Source organism: Stomoxys calcitrans, chromosome 2, assembly GCF_963082655.1.
Source record: "Stomoxys calcitrans chromosome 2, idStoCalc2.1, whole genome shotgun sequence".
NCBI classification, from domain to species: Eukaryota; Metazoa; Arthropoda; class Insecta; order Diptera; family Muscidae; genus Stomoxys; species Stomoxys calcitrans.
Genome location: NC_081553.1, coordinates 36,025,700 through 36,042,431, shown reverse-complemented (window position 1 = coordinate 36,042,431; position 16,732 = coordinate 36,025,700). Strand labels below are relative to the sequence as shown.

Below are 16,732 nucleotides of genomic sequence, written 5' to 3'. Positions count from 1 at the left end.
AACGTAATCGGATAAAAAGTAAATATTTTATGAGCTTCAGATCCTTTATCGGTAGATCGGTCTATATGACAGCTATATCTAAATATATTCCGACCTGTCCTTTATTTGGGTCATACGTTGGGGGGCCTAAAAATACTCACTGCTTCAAATTTCAGCGAAATCGGTTAGAAAATAAAGCTTTTATGAGCTTCAGACCCTTTATCGGGAGATCGGTCTATATGGCAGCTATATCTAAATAAATTCCGAACTGAACCAAATTTTAGGTCGGATATTGAGCGGCCTAAAACTACTAACTGTTTCAAATTTCAGCTAAAAAAATAAAGCTTTTATGGGCTTCATACCCTTTATCGGGAGATCGGTCTTTATGGCAGCTATATCTAAAAATATTCCCATGTGATTCAGATTTGGGGAGGCTTAAAATAAACCACTATTTCAAATTTCAGCGAAATCGGGTAATAAATAAAACTTTTATGGGCTTCAGACTCTTCATCGGGAAATCGGTATATATGACAGCTATATCTAAATATAGTCCGATCTGTACCAGCGCAATATCACAAATTTTGAACGCTGTAGAGTGATTACAACAGACAGACGGAAAGACACACGGACATCGTTAAATGGTCTTAGAATTCTACAACGATCCGAAATATACATACTTTGCAGGACGGAAATTGATTTTTCGATGTGTTGCAATCGGAACGAATATACCCCCTATTCTATGGTGGTGGGTATAAAAAAATACTTTTTGTTTTCCTTTGAAATAAAAAATTCCGAGAAAAAACATCTTAACTTCAATTTTATAAAGTTTACGTTCCGTTAGGCTTAAATTTTAAGGGAACTAAGAATAACAGATATATTAGGCACATAAAATATCGTTTTATTGAACGACGAGATTTGTCCTCAAAGTAATGAAGCCGTCATTCTTTATAAAAATGTGTTTAAGAGAAATTTTATATAACTTGCATACTCACTTATTTTTGCTTCATTTACAAATGCTTGCTCCCTTAAGCTTTCTTACCAAGGGTCCAGTAAGAGATAATTGAAATATTGGAGTTTCAAATATAAAAATTTTAAAATTTTTCTATTCGGCTAACTGCACCGTATTGTTAGTAAACATCCTTATAACACCCACAAACACTGGTACAATTCATTTAAAACCTGGAGCCTTTATCTTCTTCATACAAAAAATATATCGATATTTTTTCGCCATTTGGCATTATAACAAACTCTTCATGCCTTATAAGGCGTATTGCAGCTAAACCATAAAACAACATAGGTAAACCTTAAAAAATCGAAGTTATCATTAGTTTCCGTTGGTAAAAATTTCCATTGTCCATACATACCCAAATTGATTATCTTGAGAAAACGAAAAAACTTGTCCTCCAATGAGAGATCTTGAATTTCTCTTTTGGTGCAATGATATTTGAGGTAGGGATAACAGGCAGTTCTTAAAATGTGATAATTAGCTCCGCTATCAAGGGTCCAGTTGAAATGGGACCTGCCCCACTGATCGTTTTCCACATCCTTTAACTACGAAAATTTATAATAAGTCAATCAAAAGACTTTATTTCAATAGTAAAAGTAGGACCTTACCTTAATGAAATACGAAGTCCAAGGTGGTTCATTACATTGTTTCAAGTAGGCGGTTAATACTTGCGATGCCTTGGGTTTGAACAAGACGCGACTCAATTGCATTGCATTTATAACTTAAAATTTTTAATTAAGCTAAGGTAGAGCATCCTATAGCCGGAAAGTTTATGACGAAAAATGTTAATAAATCTTGAAACATAAAAGAACGCAAACCTATAGTAAGAACTAGGACTTTAAAATATCCCTTGGAAATGGCATACAAATAAAAAAATTCCAATTTTCCCTCAAATATCGAATTGGTAAACAGGATGAAAAATGTTTCGTATCAAGTCTAATTCAAGTTTTGATTTCCCGTGATTTGGGACCCCCTATTTATAAGCCGATGCTGAAAGGCGGATTGCTCAATGACTCTTCTTAGTGCAGGTTAACGTGGCTACAGGCCAACATGCAAAAATGTGTCTACTACAACAACAATGACGTCCGGCTCGGAATAGCTGTGAGCACCACAAAGGCCGGAACATTGAGGTACGATCTGAGTGGTGTTCTTTGCTGTCACGCAAAGCTGCGAGCTAACGGGCGCGTCCAAAGGTTGCGAATAGTGGAATGCTCCATACGGAGTAGCAGCTACGGCAGTCGCGGACAATCAGCGGTATCGGGCAGAGAGTCTCAGTGAGAGTTCGGGCGGCATCGGATCTTGCACAAATACTGAATGCCTATTAAGCTCGATATGACAAGGCCAGTTAATGGCGTCTTTAAATAACCAATTGCCAACCTGATCCCGCGGCGATCCGTCCTTTGGACCGGAACGAGCTTGCTCACTTTCAGGAGCTTGACGAGGATCGCCACCAACACATGCAAATGTGACTACAACAACAACAACAATCAGGCGATAATCATTGCTAAACAATTTTTCTATGTTCTCGTCAGGATTTGAACCCAGAAATGTAGCGTCATAGGTGAAACTATCCAAAAGTAGAGAGCAAGGAGACATGCCAAAATCCCGCACTGAGAACTGCGATACGACTACTTTAATGAAAGGCAACAATTCATCGGCTACTGGTTATGAGTCTGAATGTCTGGCTAGAGTAGAGTGCAACTTGTTACCATAGACCGGTGACAGAGGACAACATATCATACATCTACAATAGCCCATTAGCTATCTTGGCGGCATCTGCCGTATCGTATTTGAGCAGAGAAGAGTTTCTCTGTAGTGAGAAGTCGCATGTTATGGGCAGTGGATGCTCTCCAAATTTATAACCCATCACAAAACGTATTTAGCACGAATTTATGGCAATACGGTGAATACCTGCCTACACCAGATTAACAACCTTTAAATCCTTTTCATATTGTTCCCAGGCTATTTTGAATGAATGCATTCGCTTCATTATGTAATATTTCTTTGAATTTCAATGGGAATCACCCTATTTCCAAAAACACATTGTATAATTTTATCCACTTCAATTACAATTTTAATTTTGTTAAGAAATCACCACGCTCAATTATTATTTCTTTTTAATAAACCGGCATTGAAAATCAGCTTGTTAAACAATTTTTGATAGCAACAACATTCCTTTGTTTTGAACTTGTTCTTATTCATTCATTCACAAGAATTGATAACTTTAGTTCTCAGGGCTATTAATTTCGAATGAATGAATTGAAATTTTGTTTTGATACATGAAATGATAACAGAAATTTCGGTTGCAACTTTAGTTGTAGCATATTTTTAGGCGCCTAGTTAAGTTTGTTATCATACCCTTAGAGTTTAAAAAACGTACAGGTGGATATGTATTGGAAAACAGTTCAATGACAGTTAATTTGAAAGAATTTAAAAAATACTATTCAAATATAAGGCGTCTAGAAAGCAATAAAATATAATTCATATTCCACAAAAACTAAACTTATTACGCAGTAATTTCGAAATCAATAGAAAAGAAATAATTCATCATCCCTTGATAATGCTGTTTATTCTAAGATTACAATTGCTACGAAAATTTTCTTCATCCATTGCCAAAAGGAAAATCAATGGTCACAATAAATGCCAGGCAACATCCATTGTTAATGTACCACAATTCAGCAGTGAGTTTGAGCTAAAGAATGAACCCATTTTGGAATACCAACCAGGGTCGAAGGAATTAACAAATTTAGAAGAAGCCTTAAAGCAAATACAGTGCAACAAAGTTGAAGAAATTCCCATAGTTATTGGAGGCAAGGAGTTTAAAACTTCTTATGAACGTTCCCAGGTTATGCCACATCAACATCATCAATCTATAGCCAAATATTATCTGGCTGATGAAACAATCATTAATAAAGGCATAAGATCAGCCCTAGAAGCTAAATCTAAATGGGAACGAGTTGACATAAAAAGTCGTTTGGCCATTTGGCAAAAAGCAGCTGATCTAATGGCCACCAAATATAGAGCTCAACTAGTGGCAACTACCATGTTGGGCCAATCAAAGACCATATATCAGGCGGAAATTGATGCTGCCGCTGAATTAATTGATTTCATGAGAATGAATGCCGGCTTTTTAAATGAGCTCCTGCAGTATCAGCCAATAAGTGTGGATGAGAAGAGTTTGAAAAATCATCTGCTGTGGAGGGGATTGGATGGTTTTGTTGCTGCCATAAGTCCCTTTAATTTTACTGCTATTGGTGGTAATTTGGCGTATACACCAGCCTTAATGGGCAATACAGTGCTATGGAAACCCTCGGACTCTGCAATTTTATCAAGTTGGCTGATTTTCAAAATAATGCGTGAAGCTGGTCTACCAGATGGTGTGGTTAATTTCATTCCAGCCGAGGGTGCAGTTTTTGGCAACACTGTAACCTACTCCTCAAATTTAGGAGGTATCAATTTCACTGGGTCTGTGGCCACATTTCAAACGCTTTGGAAATTAGTGGCCAAATATCTGCCATTTTATAAAACCTTTCCACGCCTCAGTGGAGAATGTGGAGGAAAAAACTATCATTTTGTACATGCCTCCGCCGATGTGGATACTGTGGTGGCGGCCACAATACGCAGTGCTTTCGAGTATGGGGGTCAAAAGTGTTCAGCCTGTTCTAGGCTATATGTACCAGCATCGTTATGGGAGAGCAGCATTAAGAAACCTTTATGCGAAGAAACATCACACTTGCCAATGGGTGACGTTTGCAACTATGAAACTTTTCTGGGAGCCGTTATAGATGACAAGGCATTTCTGCGCATAAAGAAATATCTGGATCTTGCCAAAACCAATCCACGATGTGATGTTTTGGTAGGTGGTCGTTGTTCAAATTTGCGCGGTTATTTTATTGAACCCACCATTGTTAAGTGTCACGATCCCCATGATGTGCTATTCAAGGAAGAAATCTTTGGTCCCCTTTTGTCTGTGTATGTTTACAAGGACAGTGAGTTACTGCAAGCCCTCGATTTGGTGGAGAGCACCACAAAATATGCTTTAACTGGAGCTATATTCGCACAAGATGAGAAATTTTTGAAGCAGGCCTTTGAAAAACTTCATTCCTCGGCAGGTAATTTGTATATCAATGATAAATCTACGGGAGCGGTCGTGGGTCAGCAACCCTTTGGAGGTAGCAAATTATCCGGCACCAATGACAAGCCAGGCAGTCCTTTTTATTTGCTGCGTTGGTCTTCACCATTGACTGTTAAGGAGACCTTTGTACCACAAAGAGAAATCTATTATCCCTATATGGGTATTGAGGGAAATTGTATTTGAATTTTTCATTTAAAGAAATTTATTTTACGATAAATATTTTTTTCACATTTTGAAATAAAGAAATGTTTTGTTGTTGTCGTTGTTGCCAAATTTTCATGTGGAGGTGGCGATCCTCGTCAAGCTGCTGTATGTGAGCAAGGTCGTTCTGCTCCAACAGACCTATCGCCGCGGGAACAGGTTGGCCATTGGTTAGGGGCGCCAATAACCCGCCTTGTCGTATCGAGCATCATAGGCACTCAGTATCTGTGCAAGAGCCGGTGCCGCCCAGCCTCTCACTAAGACTCTCCGCTCGATACCGCTGATTGTCCGCGACTGCCGTTGCAGCTGCACCGTATGGAGCATTTCACTATCCGCAACCTGTGAACGAGCCCGGTAGCTCGCAGCTAAACTTCTAGTGACAGCCATGAACACACAAAGATCCGACCTCAATGCTCCAGTCTGTGCGGTGCTCACAATATATATTTTTTCAAATCAACTAACACAAAGGGGATGTCCCCTATATATACCGTACATTGCGTTAGAAAGGATAGTTAAGGATTGAAGGGGGAAGAGGGAGTAGTGTTTATTGACATTTGGTTTGAATTTCCAGACGTCGATTCTATTGGCCAATCCATTACTACTGTTGGCCAATCCATACGAACTGTTAGCAAATCCATTACCAACCGGTGTGAGCTTCTAGAAAGTCTTGTATTTCTGACAAACAACCTCAATTCAGGAATCAGAAGGCTGATTTCCGAAGAAACCGTACCGTAGAAGAATCGCCAACATTGAGAATACATATTATGTAATACCACCTTAAGATGCGGGTGGCTGCATACACAACCGCCCACTATAATGGCTGGTGATATGCTCGTTTTTCACAATTGAAAACACATGTTTTTCGCGATTACTTTTTTGAAACACTACAACTTTTAAATGATAACCTAATACTTATATTAAAATTGTTTCATAAGTTATGGGAGAATGTCCTACTGGAAATCAGCAAGTTTTGTTTTGCTTCAAAATCTGTTATCTAAAAAAAGTAATCACGAAAAAATTTCGTGAAAAGCGAACATAGTACCAGCCTTAATTTGGCATTCAAAGTTCTATCAATGCCCGTTACTATTCCGTTAGTTTAGGGATTTCTCATTCTCACAATCAATCTCTCTCTCGCTCTCTCTTTCTCTGGAGCAGCACAAACTAATGTCTTTCAACGAACTAGGCGATGAAAAATAAATAATCATGTGATACCGTGTTGTTAAAAACGTCATTTGGCAAAAGGCAGCAGATTTAAGGACAACTAGTTGCTTCAAATTATTATTATCAAAAATTGGTGCTGTCGCTGAATTACTTGATTTCATGCAAATTATTGCTGGCTTTTTAAACTAACTCGTACAATACCAGTGTGATTGCAAAGTGTGAAGAATTGCCTGTTATGTAGGAGTTTGAATGACTTTGTTGCAATATCAATCAGTGTTATTGAAAAGACTGAAGAATTGCCTGTTATGGAGGCGTGAATGGTTTTGTTGCGTGGTAATTATTTAGCCCAAACACCAGCTCGCAGTTCAGTTGGATCATGGCACGAGCCAAATATATTTGGAATGTTATTTTCAGCACGAATGGTAAGTGGCTTACATATAGCAGACTTTAATGGTTCGGTGGGAGTTGTTGTATCAGTGTGTAGTGTCGTTTTTATTTGTAAGATACATACATACATAGTCTGTTATGATGGGCTGGGCATATGAACGGGTGGTGTATGGTATCTGGTTACAAGCGGGACATACTTCAAGCACATGGGCATCAATTATAGTTCAGTAGGAGTTGAGCCGGAAATACTCAGGTTTACCGAGGCTTATCTTATGCAGATGGGGGTGGTGGATGGACTCAAATAATGGCGTTCAGTCGGTTGTCGTTCATCGATTTCGATGCCTTTGAGAATACCTTTTAGACCCGCTTGATATGGTGCTTAGCGTAGAGGCTCCCTTTTGTAGTGCCGAACCTCTTGCTCGAGATCATGACATCTTTGGGCGGTGTTTGGCTATCCAAAAGATGAAGGTGAATTGTATGATCGCTGCTATAACAAACAACATAATTATGTCCCGGCGCGGGATGACTATGAGCACTACACGGGTTGGAACTCTGAGCTGAGTGAGTGCCTGTGATACTCGATATGACAAGGCGAGTTATTGGCTATTTGAAATATTTTATTATTAAATTTTAAATAACGATTGGTCCAATGGACCGGAACGAAATTGCTGACCTTTGTAGTTTGACGAGGTTTGCCAACTCCACATTCAAATGTAGGCGGAACAACAACATTATTGGGTCATTGCTCATAGAGGATCCGTGTCTTCTGATGAAGGTGGTCCATATGGATAAGGAGATTGTCGGTTGTTGCCCGGATTGATCCGATGGAGTCCTTCATCGGTAAGGGCTGCCACCTCAGTGTACAACACATTGCTACAACAACATAGTTAGTAGAGCACCATTATCGCAGTTCTGGAACTTAATGACACTAGTGCTGCCTAGTTTACAATTTTTTTTAATTTTTTTATGTAATCGACAAAGTTTCCTTTCCGGCAAGTGATATGAGGACCTCGTTTTTATTCCTCACTTTGACACATATTGTAGCAGCATGTGTGTAGGGCCTGTAAAGTCTTTCGAATATGACACCAAGTATTTTCGTATATATGTTTATCGGAATCGTTACGAGATCGACTCTCATCGAAAAGGTTGCCCATGAAAATTCCATTGAGGAACAGGGGTAAACTTCTCACATACCAATGAGTACAGTCCGATTCAAGTTTTAAGCTCAATGTTTAAGGGTCTTCTATATATAGCCGAGTCCGAACATCGTGCGGAGGTATCGGAGAGAAGTTTTAACATGGCATTGTACCTTACAAATGTCACCAGCATTAGGAAGGGATAACCACGGCTTGAAATTTTTCTCTTGGTCTCGCCAGGACTCGAACCAGCGCCGTAGGCGGACATGCTAAACTCTGCACTACGGTGGCCTCCGACAAGGTTAGGTTAGGTATAAATGGCAGTCTCCAATCAGACTCACTTAGACGTTATCGCCCATTAAGATATCATAGTAACAGGATGGATGGTTTGTACCATTAAACCATCCAGATCACTTAAGAGCTGCCGAATATTCGACTGAAGATTTGGTGTCAATTTCTTTAAACCCATGTGAGATGTTATAAATTTGGAGTATTTAATGCCTTGTCCTGAAATTTCGGAAAGAAGGCATAGGAATATGGGTCAACGCAGCCATATGTTGGATCTCCAACTGCATTCTTTTCTTCTGGGGACAAACACAATGGACCTAAAGACTCCAAGTGTAACGGGTAATAACTGAGGTTATCAGACGCGAATCCTATCGACTTTATATAAACCAAAGATCCTATTTTAAGGTGTGTTGCTCCACTAGCAAGTACATACTACCACTAGACAAATCAGCGAGCTTAATCTGGAAATTAACAGGGTAGTCAATGAACATAGGCGGAATTAGTGGCTGGAACACTTGGAGCAATGTAACTGAGGTACCGATTTAGGCAAGTTGTGGTCTACTGTTAAGTCACTCTCGAACCCCGGCAGACGTGACGACAAGACCTCAGTCACTTTAGGCGGCGTAGTAGGACTGATACGAAGAAGTGCACCAGGTTGTTCAACCATCAATTTAGTGTGCGTCCCGAGAGTGACAGGGCCAGAAGGAGAGTCATTCGACGTATCCGTGATCTCCGGGCCGAAAAGAAGCCATCACAATTTATCGTGGACGAAGTTACGTATGACATCCGTGACGTCAAGTCATCCAAGGCGTTGGGCCCCGACGGAATCTCTACACTGATGCTGAAGAATCTGGATCAACCTGGAGTCGAGTACCTTACGACTGTCCTCAACCTGACTTTGAACACTATTATAGTACCCAATGTCTGGAAGATGGGAAGAGTGTTCCCGCTCCTGAAGCCTGGAAACGATTCGAGTAAGGGGGAGTCGTACAGACCGATCTTCCTACTCTCTCCAGTAGCCAAAACGCTTGAGGGACTACTTCTCCCAAACCTCGTAGGAGAATTTCCATTCGCAGAGCATCAGCATGGATTTCGAAGACTGCATTGCACAACAACTGCTCCGCATGCCATAACCGCACACATTTGCCGTCAGCGCAGGGCACGTGATAGGACGGTCCTCGTGGCACCAGAACTTACAAAGGCATTCGACACGTTCGCCATGCCAAACTCTTTGATGACATCGCCAATACGTCCCTCCAGGCAGGTCCGAAACGCCAGGTCGCGTTTTATTTGTGTGGTCGCCAGTCATTTGTGGAATTTAGGGATAAGAAATCGGGACACCATAGAGTGAAACAGTGAGTTCCCCGAGGCGTGGTGATATTTTCCGCACCGTTTAACCTCCACCTATCATCATCTTGTGGATAGGTATTCACCGTCCAGAAGCTTTAAAGTAGATCTACGTGATCTAGAGCGTGAGGTCCAGCGCTGCAAGAGAGAACCTCTCGATCAAGCGTCAAGTGGGTCTAAACAACATTCATGCAGACATGGTAGCAGATGCGGTGAATAGCTACCGGGTGAATGTGGTCCTTCGAGAACAACCGCCCCTATTGCACCTGAAGAAATTGACCTCCCCCGGCAAACCAAAGTAGTTCTGGCTCAATTACGATCCGGCAGATGCAGCCGCCTCAATTCCTACAAAGCAAGAATTGATGGCAACGGGCAGGATGTATGTCCCGATTGTGACCAGGGACCACACGACAAATGTTTAACTGCCCAGCCAGACCCACTGGTCTCCGACCGAGATCCCTCTGGAAGCACCCCATCTTTGTCGCAGAGTTCCTGCACCTGGACACTCAACAGAATCAAGCAGACGAAAGATAGAACACAACAACAACAACTAGACAAATCTCTCATTTTCCAGAAATCAGCAGTTAAAGAGTGGTCAGAGCCAAGTTGAGGATCTGATCAGGTACCCGACTACCGGTAAATGGAAATTTTTCAACAATAGTACAAGTTTCTACGTGGGCAGTGGAACAACCATGCGCATCTGCTACTACGTCCCCAAATGTAACTGAGGTCCTACTGTCTTCAAAGGGGGTTCGAGAGTAACTTGATTGTTGACCTTACCAACACAGGCAATTAAATTAAGAAACCTTCAAGTATTCTAGCCTCAAACTCTGCCCACGTTGTTTGACCAACCCATTGATTTATGGATTCAGTTTCTTGATTCTAGCGACAATACGATTAGTACGACGAATCCAATGATGGTCGTCTGCAAATTCCTTTGCCTGCATTGGGAAATAGGCCTCTCCTGAGGCTTTAAAACAGCTGATTTAAAGTGAAGCTGCTGATAATAACTATCGTTTCAATTTTAATATTTTTCTTTGAATTTTTATTACTTTATTAGTAACATGTGTGACGTTAGGTTTTTTTTTTATCCAAATAAATATACATATGAATATGCTTAACAAATAATCACAGTAAAAAATACAATCATAGGATATAATCAGATTAGAACATAAAGTATACTCAAGATAATCTATTTCCATAGTTTAATGACACCATCGCGTGAAGCCGAAGCCACATATATTTGATCTTTGTCAGTTTTACACATAAGTAAGTCTGTGACGGCATCATGATGACTGGCAGAAGGCATTTCGGGACCAGATCTGGGATTTTCCTCAGTCGAAGATCTCAAAGTATTTATATCGGCTACATTGCCCAATGAAATGAGGTGTTCCTCTATGACTTGGCTGCCTTCTATCAAGCGAGAACTAGTAAAGACAATAATTGTAAAAGAGAAAATAAAGGTAGAATGCATAAAATCTTACTCATAGTTAAAGGACACCAGATTTAGATTATCTTTAGCCGAAGGAACTATCATGGATGAGTTCTTGGGTTGAGCCAAATCCCAAAAACGCAAACGTTGATCTGAACTACCAGTTATAATAAAGGGTGAGTTTTCCACAACACCACTTAATACACCACATGTGGTGGCAGGATCATTCTAAAAAATAGTTAAGGTCTATAACAAAATTCTAGATGAGCTCCTACAACCTGCAAACTTACCATACTAGTATATGACAATACTGGCGCAGAACTTGCCCAAAGTACGGTATGACGGTGACCAGTTTCTATATTCCACACTGATACCTCATTATTTGATTGCGAAGCCGATATCAAACAGGATGGCTCAGTGGGATGACAAGCCACTTTGCGTATCCAAGAATCGGCAGGATGCTTAATTTCAGCTATGGGTAAACGAAATCTTAAATCCCAGCATATGTGTTTACCGCCACTGGTGCCAGTAACCAGCCATGAACCCGTGGGATCAGCACAAATGGTGGTAATCACGCCATGACGCAATTCATTTTGCAAGCGCCAAGCACTGTTTTGCATGCGTGTATCCCAAGCCACAATGCCACCATAGAGTGTGGCATAAATGATAACACTTTGTGAGCATTGCTCATAGGAATGCATGTCAACCACGGGGCCATCATTTTCACTGTGTCAAAAAAAGGTGACAATTTAAAAAAATATGTTTCTAATGGAATTTTTTTTCAAACTTACTTTTGATCTAAATGCAAAGCTTGTTGCAATGTCATCTTGGAAGAATTTCTATCGATTCTCATTATCAATAAACTACCATCTTTGCCTCCCACAGCCAAAGACTGTCCGTTGTCACAAGCCGCCAGGGAATATATTGGAGTGTTTGCCGTATACACTTGACGTGATTTATTTATGCCATTGTTTACACTCAATTTGTTGGCATCCCATAAACGAACTGTGCCATCTATGCTGCCGCTGGCAAAGAGAGGACCATGGGGTTTGAGAGAAGTCAACTTTATGACTGATTCGGAATGTTCATGCAAATGGGCAACCATGGTGCCACCCAAACGCCAGCCATGGGGATAAGGGGAATTTAATTTGTCCAAATGACTGCGTTGTGAAAGAGCCAATACACTGTATTGGCTTTTCATTTTGGAGCGTAAGTTCTCCAAATCTTTGCGGCATTCTGAAGAGCGTTCTGCAAGAAAAATTTTTAACAAAAATGTTTTCATTACCTACCATTTTTTACCTACCTTGCCAATAATTCCTTTCGGGCATGGTATATTCACCCAATGATGTAGCCGCGCTAACAGTTGTCGGTTGCGTACCCAAAACTATTACCCCAGAAGCTGGCGAGCCAGACATCCCGCCGCCTGGCGAAACCGCAGTATCAGATATGGGCGATGTGGGAGTAATACCATCATTTGGCCGGGGTTCCAGATTCATTTTTGCATTGCTATGCCGATCCCCCAAAGGAAATTCATGGCATACAACGAAGTTTCTTCTCAAACTTATGCGGCCATTACCGGAGATGGAAGGTTCATCGGCATCTTGCTGAGATTTATATTTCAATTTCACCAGGAAAACTTTCATGGCCAGCAATTGTTTCTCTACTTGATCGGTTAAGCCATCAGATGTTAAGCGGCGGAAAAGCTGACAATTTTGGAGGGGATTTTCATATAAATTTCATAAGAAGATAGTTAAAACTTACCCCTCCCAAACTTCCCAAATCACCATATTGTGGTGTTGCCCCCGACCTAGTGGCACTACGTATTTTGGCCCTCTCCTCCAGGGCGTGAATAAACGTGTGAACATCTGCATAACGTATGACACTGTCATAAATCTGTCTGGGTATGGGTGGCAAAATACAGTCCAACAATATATCCGGTTTCTCCACTTGAATTATGGGTGTTTTAAGGAATTTCTGTATGGCAGGCATTATTTTGCATTGCACATCTATAGCCGAAAGATTACGAGCTGTAGTGGCTATCATACCACAAATTTCATGCCTTATCCATAAATTTGGATGGCAAAGATAGCAGGCCGTTTCCTGTATAATATCAGTGACAGTGGGCTTTTTTATGTGACCCAATTCGATGAGTATGGTGACGGCACGTATTGCCTTGGCAATGACAAATTCTTCGCGATCTGTAAAGCCTTGCTGCAGCAAGGGCACTAAAATATCCGAAACCTGCCAACCCACATAACCAGCTACCCCAGCAATATTGTCATAGAAAGAGCCTCGTAAGTTTTTATCCTCATCATTCAGGAAGGTCATGATATGAGATAAAATAACATCATTAGCTAAGAATAGAAATTATTAAAAAAAAATCTTTAAGAAAATGTTATTTTGTTTACCTTTCTCTTTGCCAAAGAATGCACACAAGTCGCAAATATTGGATTCCATTAAGGTCTGCTTCACTACGGCCTTGGGATCGGTTAATAAACTCAGCACTGTCAAACGTATGATTTCATGTAGGGCATTTAACTCGGCCTCATATCGACGTGTGGGCATATCATTGGGTGAGTTACGTTGAGTTTCCTCCAGAAAGTAAATGGCGATTTTTGCTAACTTGGCTATGTTTCTGGCAAAGGCCACTCTCACTATAACAGCACTTTGATCACAATTGGCCAATTGTGTTATGGACTGTAGAATGTATTCGGGAAAAACGTTGGCATCACTTCGTGGTATATCTTTAACCATGCTAAGACAAGCTGTCAAAGTTTCAATGGCCTGCACTTGGACTTTGGCTGAGGAATTCTGGGCCAAATGGATCTGAAAAGAATTTAAAACAAAGGTACAAAGAAAATTTTTTGAAAAAACAATAAACTTGCATACGTACATCTATATCCGACTTAAAAAAAATAAAACTAATAATTTAAATAAAAAAAATCATTTATATAAATTTAAAAAAAAAAAATAAGTTTAATAAGTCGCTATCTTTGGCTTTGCTTTTCCATTTGCAATATCCGATAATTGAGCTCGTCTCAAAAGAGAAACAAACAAAAGTTGTAAAATTTAATAATCATTACACAAAAACACAGGCATTGTGAAAAAGTACAGCTAATAGACAGGGTTGTCGAGCGTGGTTAATGTGGTAATTGTATCATAGATGCGTTTTCGCAATTAATACGATTCAAATACAACATACTAACGCACGGCCATTGAAGCCAATACACCAAATATGGTTCAAAAGTCTTCTAACCAAAGACGAAACGCGTCCCATAGTGGTTGGTGTGTGTTGCTATCTTTGGCTTTCCTTTTCCATTTGCAATATCCGATCATTTAGCTCGTACCGAAAGAGAAACAAACAAAAATTGTAAAATTTAATAATCTCGCCCTAGCAGGCAAAAAACTTGAGAAATGAAAAAAGAAAAAAATTTGGCAGAGCCCGGCCAGGATTCGAACCTGAGCACACGGAGCAACGGCGTAAGCTGTTGCCGTTGTCTTAGCTTTCGAAGCCATCAATACAACTTCCAACAGATGCTCAAAATCGTGTGTGGTACGGAAGAAGTGTAATTTACCACAGACAGAATGTCTGCCATTACACAAAAATAAATGCATTGGAAAAAGTACAGCTAATAAGCAGGGTTTTCGAGCTTGGTAAATGTGGTAATTGTATCATAGATGCGTTTTCGCAATTAAATACGATTCAAATACAACATACCAACGCACGACCCTTGAAGCCATCACACCTAATATGTTTGAAAAGTCTTCAAAGACGAAACGCGTCCCATAGTGGTTAATGTGTGCTGCTATCTTTGGCTTTCCTTTTCCATTTGCATCTCCGATCATTGAGCTCGTCTCGAAAGACAAACAAACAAAAAGTACAAATTTTAAATATTTTCCTTAAATCGAACAAAAGCATCTATTAGAGTTCCCCTCATACTCACAATATATGGCAATATACGATCCAATATGGTCTCCGATGTTGTGTACTTTGATAGCTTTTGCAGTATTTCCAGTGAACATATCTTTGTATTCGAATGTTTTAGACCTCGTATACACGAAGTAACCACGGTTATGATCAATATTAAACCATCCTGATCTGGAGGAATATTGGCACATGATTCATCATCCTTCTTTTCGCCATCGTTTTCGTCCAACTCTTTGGCTATGTCATATTTTTCATCTGCCTCATCCGACTCGGGAGTTAAATCGGAACAATGGCCAGAGGTTAGAACCTTTATGCAATGATTAATATCGGAATGCAAACGTACGATTTTATCATCTGGTGACATAATGGGTGAAGAGGAAAACATTTGCAAATATGATTGTAGGAATGAATAGAAGTATTCGGGGAAAAGACGACCTCTTTCTTGGTCTAAATAATCTTCAGCACTTTTGCGACTTATGGAATTTATGTCTATCATGGATGCTAATAAATTACGCAAGCGTTCATTTTCGATGCCTTGCAAATGTTTTTCCACCAATTCTCTTTCACCTCGGCGATAGGCCAACAATTGGGACAACTCAAAAGGAGCAGTTCCCTCAGTCCATAACTCCAACAGAGCACACCTGCCAAAAATAACCATTTAAAATAGACACAAAACTAATTAATCGCCTCTTACCCCGCTGAAAAGATATCCATGGCTGACAGTAATGAATTGCCTGAATAATGGGGACCCAAACGTATTATAGAGTCCGTGGGAAAAATTGCAGCATTGTCGTCCATATCCTCGGATGATAGGGTCTTAACAAATCTTTCGGGTGCTATGTAGCAAGTACGTCTGCGACTGGTATCAAAGAAATAGGTATAATCAGCAGGATTATCTTCGGGTAAGTAGGTTGGCTTAAATGAAGCAAAATCCGACAAAAGTATCCAATTCCAGGATGTTATCAAAATATTTTCCAATTTAATATCACCATGACATATTTTCTGTTTGTGGCATTGATTTAAGGCACACAAAATTTGAAAGGTTATCCATTTCTTTTCCAAAACGGTAAGGAAGGGTCTAGTGGAAACGCGATCGTATAGGCTATGTTTGACATATTCACGCATTATATAGGCCGCCTTGTCAGTGATCTAAAAAGATGGATAGTAAACTGAATGCTAAGGTAACCTCTTAATAATAAGCAGAACCACTAACCTCCACTCTTTGAAAGGGCAAACAATTTACTGCATTTGTTAGGGATTTCTTTATGGACTCCACTCTTGCTTTATGATCCTCCAATGGCAATGTGGGATCATGTATTACAAAGACTTTTACCACTATTAGACCCTCTTCTGACTTTGCTTTGGCCACTTTAAAGAAACGGGTACTTCCCATGCTGAAAATTGTCCAATGTTTGTTTCAGTAGACGCCTCCTATTTGCCTATCTGTAATAGGTGTCTATACTTACTTGGAATCGAATACAATGTCACCAAACTGTCCCGAGAAATAATGTTCTACAGGATATATTTGAGATGGTGCTATTCCCACCAATTGATTTCCCATGTTTAAACTGTATCTATGCCTTTAAAAATCATTAAAATGATATTTTTGCAAAATATTAATTTTCTCCTGTTGTTGTTTGCTAACAAATTTACTCAATGAAAAACAGCTGTTAGTGATGATAAGCAAAATGACAGAGATGTTATATGAGAAGTATTGGAATTGGATACAGTG

At 40.0% G+C, this 16,732-nt stretch overlaps 3 protein-coding genes across 5 annotated transcripts; 1 reads left to right on the top strand and 2 right to left on the bottom strand.

The window, feature by feature from the left end:
• Positions 1-1,053: 1,053 nt before the first annotated feature.
• Positions 1,054-3,167, bottom strand: LOC106089189 (uncharacterized protein C15orf61 homolog). 3 transcript variants are annotated; one of them, XM_059363139.1, is made up of 4 exons: positions 3,056-3,167; positions 1,594-1,779; positions 1,344-1,530; positions 1,054-1,282 (listed from the first exon to the last, which is right to left on the bottom strand). In XM_059363139.1, exons 2-4 carry the CDS (start codon positions 1,693-1,695, stop codon positions 1,152-1,154), a joined length of 420 nt encoding a protein of 139 aa, XP_059219122.1. In that variant the 5' UTR covers positions 1,696-1,779; positions 3,056-3,167; the 3' UTR covers positions 1,054-1,151. The 3 variants fall into 3 exon arrangements, with proteins under 3 accessions (XP_059219122.1, XP_013110432.2, XP_013110433.2); XM_013254978.2 differs by having other exon boundaries at positions 1,594-1,740; XM_013254979.2 differs by lacking the exon at positions 3,056-3,167 and adding an exon at positions 2,919-3,049 and having other exon boundaries at positions 1,594-1,740.
• Positions 3,168-3,358: 191 nt separating this feature from the next.
• On the top strand, positions 3,359-5,384 carry LOC106089187 (delta-1-pyrroline-5-carboxylate dehydrogenase, mitochondrial). The gene has a single exon (XM_013254976.2). The coding sequence runs from the start codon at positions 3,546-3,548 to the stop codon at positions 5,301-5,303; it is 1,758 nt and encodes a 585-aa protein (XP_013110430.2). The 5' UTR covers positions 3,359-3,545; the 3' UTR covers positions 5,304-5,384.
• Positions 5,385-10,740: 5,356 nt separating this feature from the next.
• Positions 10,741-16,657, bottom strand: LOC106089185 (phosphoinositide 3-kinase regulatory subunit 4). The gene is made up of 11 exons (XM_013254973.2): positions 16,467-16,657; positions 16,214-16,394; positions 15,695-16,149; positions 15,017-15,641; positions 13,481-13,898; positions 12,834-13,426; positions 12,376-12,775; positions 11,864-12,320; positions 11,363-11,798; positions 11,125-11,300; positions 10,741-11,067 (listed from the first exon to the last, which is right to left on the bottom strand). The coding sequence occupies exons 1-11, from the start codon at positions 16,559-16,561 to the stop codon at positions 10,833-10,835; spliced, it is 4,071 nt and encodes a 1,356-aa protein (XP_013110427.2). The 5' UTR covers positions 16,562-16,657; the 3' UTR covers positions 10,741-10,832.
• Positions 16,658-16,732: the final 75 nt, after the last annotated feature.

What these genes read in the sequence shown, in the direction of transcription:
- LOC106089185 (XM_013254973.2), bottom strand. Translation starts at nt 16,561, where the DNA reads ATGGGAAATCAATTGGTGGGAATAGCACCATCTCAAATATATCCTGTA. An exon ending in ATGGATATCTTTTCAGCGGG is followed by an intron (nt 15,642 to 15,694) that starts GTAAGAGGCGAT and finishes TATTTTTGGCAG; the next exon opens with GTGTGCTCTGTTGGAGTTAT. An exon ending in CTGGTGTCCTTTAACTATGA is followed by an intron (nt 11,068 to 11,124) that starts GTAAGATTTTAT and finishes TGTCTTTACTAG; the next exon opens with TTCTCGCTTGATAGAAGGCA.
- LOC106089189 (XM_059363139.1), bottom strand. Translation starts at nt 1,695, where the DNA reads ATGCAATTGAGTCGCGTCTTGTTCAAACCCAAGGCATCGCAAGTATTA. An exon ending in GGACTTCGTATTTCATTAAG is followed by an intron (nt 1,531 to 1,593) that starts GTAAGGTCCTAC and finishes AAATTTTCGTAG; the next exon opens with TTAAAGGATGTGGAAAACGA. An exon ending in TCTCAAGATAATCAATTTGG is followed by an intron (nt 1,283 to 1,343) that starts GTATGTATGGAC and finishes CGATTTTTTAAG; the next exon opens with GTTTACCTATGTTGTTTTAT.
- LOC106089187 (XM_013254976.2), top strand. Translation starts at nt 3,546, where the DNA reads ATGCTGTTTATTCTAAGATTACAATTGCTACGAAAATTTTCTTCATCC.